The sequence below is a fragment of the Apaloderma vittatum genome, unplaced genomic scaffold (assembly GCF_000703405.1).
Source record: "Apaloderma vittatum isolate BGI_N311 unplaced genomic scaffold, ASM70340v1 scaffold40759, whole genome shotgun sequence".
NCBI lineage: Eukaryota > Metazoa > Chordata > Aves > Trogoniformes > Trogonidae > Apaloderma > Apaloderma vittatum.
The window spans coordinates 1-2,523 of NW_009734240.1; the positions used below are offsets into that span (position 1 = coordinate 1).

General features: G+C 60.6%; 1 protein-coding gene across 1 annotated transcript; it reads left to right on the forward strand.

Annotated features, from left to right (window-relative positions):
* Positions 1 to 3: 3 nt before the first annotated feature.
* On the forward strand, positions 4 to 1,982 carry LOC104269822 (2'-5'-oligoadenylate synthase 1-like; the record flags this gene model as incomplete). Its single annotated transcript, XM_009876178.1, is given in 7 exon segments — positions 4 to 147; positions 292 to 533; positions 535 to 575; positions 655 to 842; positions 918 to 1,159; positions 1,247 to 1,379; positions 1,455 to 1,982. Coding segments are annotated over 7 exon segments (1,518 nt in total), but the record flags the coding sequence as incomplete, so codon positions are not given.
* Positions 1,983 to 2,523: the final 541 nt, after the last annotated feature.

A 2,523-nucleotide genomic window follows, 5' to 3' on the forward strand; every position in this document is an offset into this window, starting at 1 on the left:
GCCAAAAAGCTGGACACATGGATCATGGAGAACCTGCAGCCCAGCTCGGCTTTCTGCAAGCAGGTGAAGCATACAGTGAAGCAAATCTGTGAATTCCTGAAGAAGGACTGCTTTGAGACCAACATCCACATCCACAAGACTGTCGAGGTGAGCACTGCCTGGCTTGGTGGCCAGCTGGCACCCTTGCTGCCACCCTTACCTCTGCCCCGCTGCGCCAGCTCCTGCCCTGCCTCAGTTTGGCAGCTCCAGGAATGGTGGCAGGGGCTGAGCAGGCAGGTTGGCTCTCTGCAGGGCGGCTCAGCAGGCAAAGGCACAGCCCTGCAGAACAACTCTGATGCTGATGTGGTGCTCTTCCTCAGCTGCTTCTCCAGCTACGAGCAGCAGAAGCAGGAGAGAGTGTATATCCTGAGTTTGATCAAAGAGAGGCTGCACGCCTGCAGGCAGAGCCTGAAGTTCACCGTGAACGTCAGCGAGCCCTGGTAAAAGGGGCCCAGCAACATGCCACGCTCACTCAGCACCCCTCTCCGCTCTGCGATCCATCGAGGTGGACATCCTGCCTGCCTACGATGCTCTGGGTAAGGGCTGTGGACTGGCATGGGGCCAGGCTGCGACATCAGCACCGGGATGGTTCTTACTGTCCTTCTCTCTCCACAGGGCAGGTGAGCTGGGACACCTCGCTGAACGCAGAGATGTTTGTGGGGGTGTATGTGGGGCTTCTGAATGCCAGCAGTCACCCCGGGGAGTTCTCCCCCTGCTTCACCGAGCTGCAGAAGAAGTTTGTGAGGCGTTATCCCACCAAGCTGAAGAACCTCCTGCGCCTGGTCAAGCACTGGTACAAAGAGGTGAGAGGCAGACTGCCTTCCTGCCCAGACACCTGCCCTGGCCAGCTCTCACCCCTGTCCCTGTCTTCTCCCCAGCTGCTGAAGCCACAGTACCCTGCTGCGGACCTGCCCCCTAAATGTGCCCTGGAGCTGCTGACCATCTATGCCTGGGAGGAGGGCACAGGCTCCTGTGACTCCTTCATCATGGCCGAGGGCTTCCGTACGGTGCTGGAACTGCTGCACCGGCACCAGGAGATCTGCATCTACTGGGAGACGTTCTATTCACTCCAGCACAGCCGGATTGGTGCCCATGTCAAAAGGCTGCTGCGCAGTCCCCGGTGAGGGCTGTGCCTGGTGGGACCTCTGACACCAGCACTGCAGCGCTGCTTGGAGCTGATGACAGCACCCACACTCTGTGTTTCCAGACCCATCATCTTGGATCCTGCTGACCCCACGGCGATCCTGGGCCAAGGCAAGGATTGGAACCTGGTGGCTCAGGAAGCTGCCCGCCACCTCTTGCTACCCTGCGTCAGTACAGCCCAGCCCTGGGATGTGCAGGTAAGGTTTCCTGCGCCTGCGGCATCGTGGCTCCCCACCATGCTGGCTTTGCCCACCTGCTCTTTGTCCCCACAGCCGGCCCGGCCTGTAACAGTTGAGATCAGGCAGCTGGTGGGCACCAGCCTGAGCAAGACTGTCAGCCCAAGCATCAGCATCTGGCAGCTAAAGAAGGAGATAGAGCACGTGTGGGGCATCCCCTGTAACAGGCAGCGTCTGGAGCAGCAGGAGACAGATGGGAGCACCCTCGTCCTGCAGGACAGCGAGACCCTGGCCACCCACGGCATCTTCTACAGCACCACGCTGATGCTGTTGCAGACCAAGCCGCAGGCCATGGAGGTGTTTGTGAAGGATGTCAGAAACCGGACCACCACCTACAGGGTGCAGCCCACTGCCACCATCCGTCAGCTGAAGGAGCAGATCTACAACCAGCAGGGCCCACCTGCCGACCAGCAGCGCCTGACATACGGCTCCAGGGAGCTGGAGGACTGGCACACGCTGGCACACTACAATGTCCAGCCCAGGAGCATCATTTTCATGCTCCTGCGGCTCCGGGGGGGCACAGGCCTGCAGCACCCCCAGTTCCCTACCTACTCACCCTCTTGAGCTTTGTCCCTGGCACCAGCCAACACCTCTGTATGCTCCACTGTTGCGCTGGAAATAAATGCCTTGTAGGCACTTGTGCTGCCTGCTGGGTTGGGGACAGCAGCAAGTGACACAGGGAGGGTGGCCAAGGTGGGACCCCATTGGGATGAGGGGGAACTGTGGTGCCATCGGCTGCTGGGACAGCACAGGGGCTCATGGGTGCAGAGCAGTGGTGCTGCTGGAGCTTGGGGTGCCTGGTGGGGTCAGAGGTGCCAGCCGGGTGCCAGCTGGACCTCAGGACAAACAGCTCCATCTTCCACCTCCCCTGCCTGCTCCTGCCTGCAGCATCTTTGAAACCTTCCTGGGCCACCACCCCACCACTGCCAGGCGTTAAGGTGGCTTTGCCTCTCCCCAGCTCCCTGAGGGGGGTCATGCCCAAGGTCTCCCTGAGTGCCCAGCTGGCAGGAGATGGTGACCCCGTGCCAGGCCCTGCCTGGGGGCTAGGCTCTTGGCACTGGGGAAGTTTTGGTTTTCCTCTTCCAGAAACAAAAGTGCAAGGGAC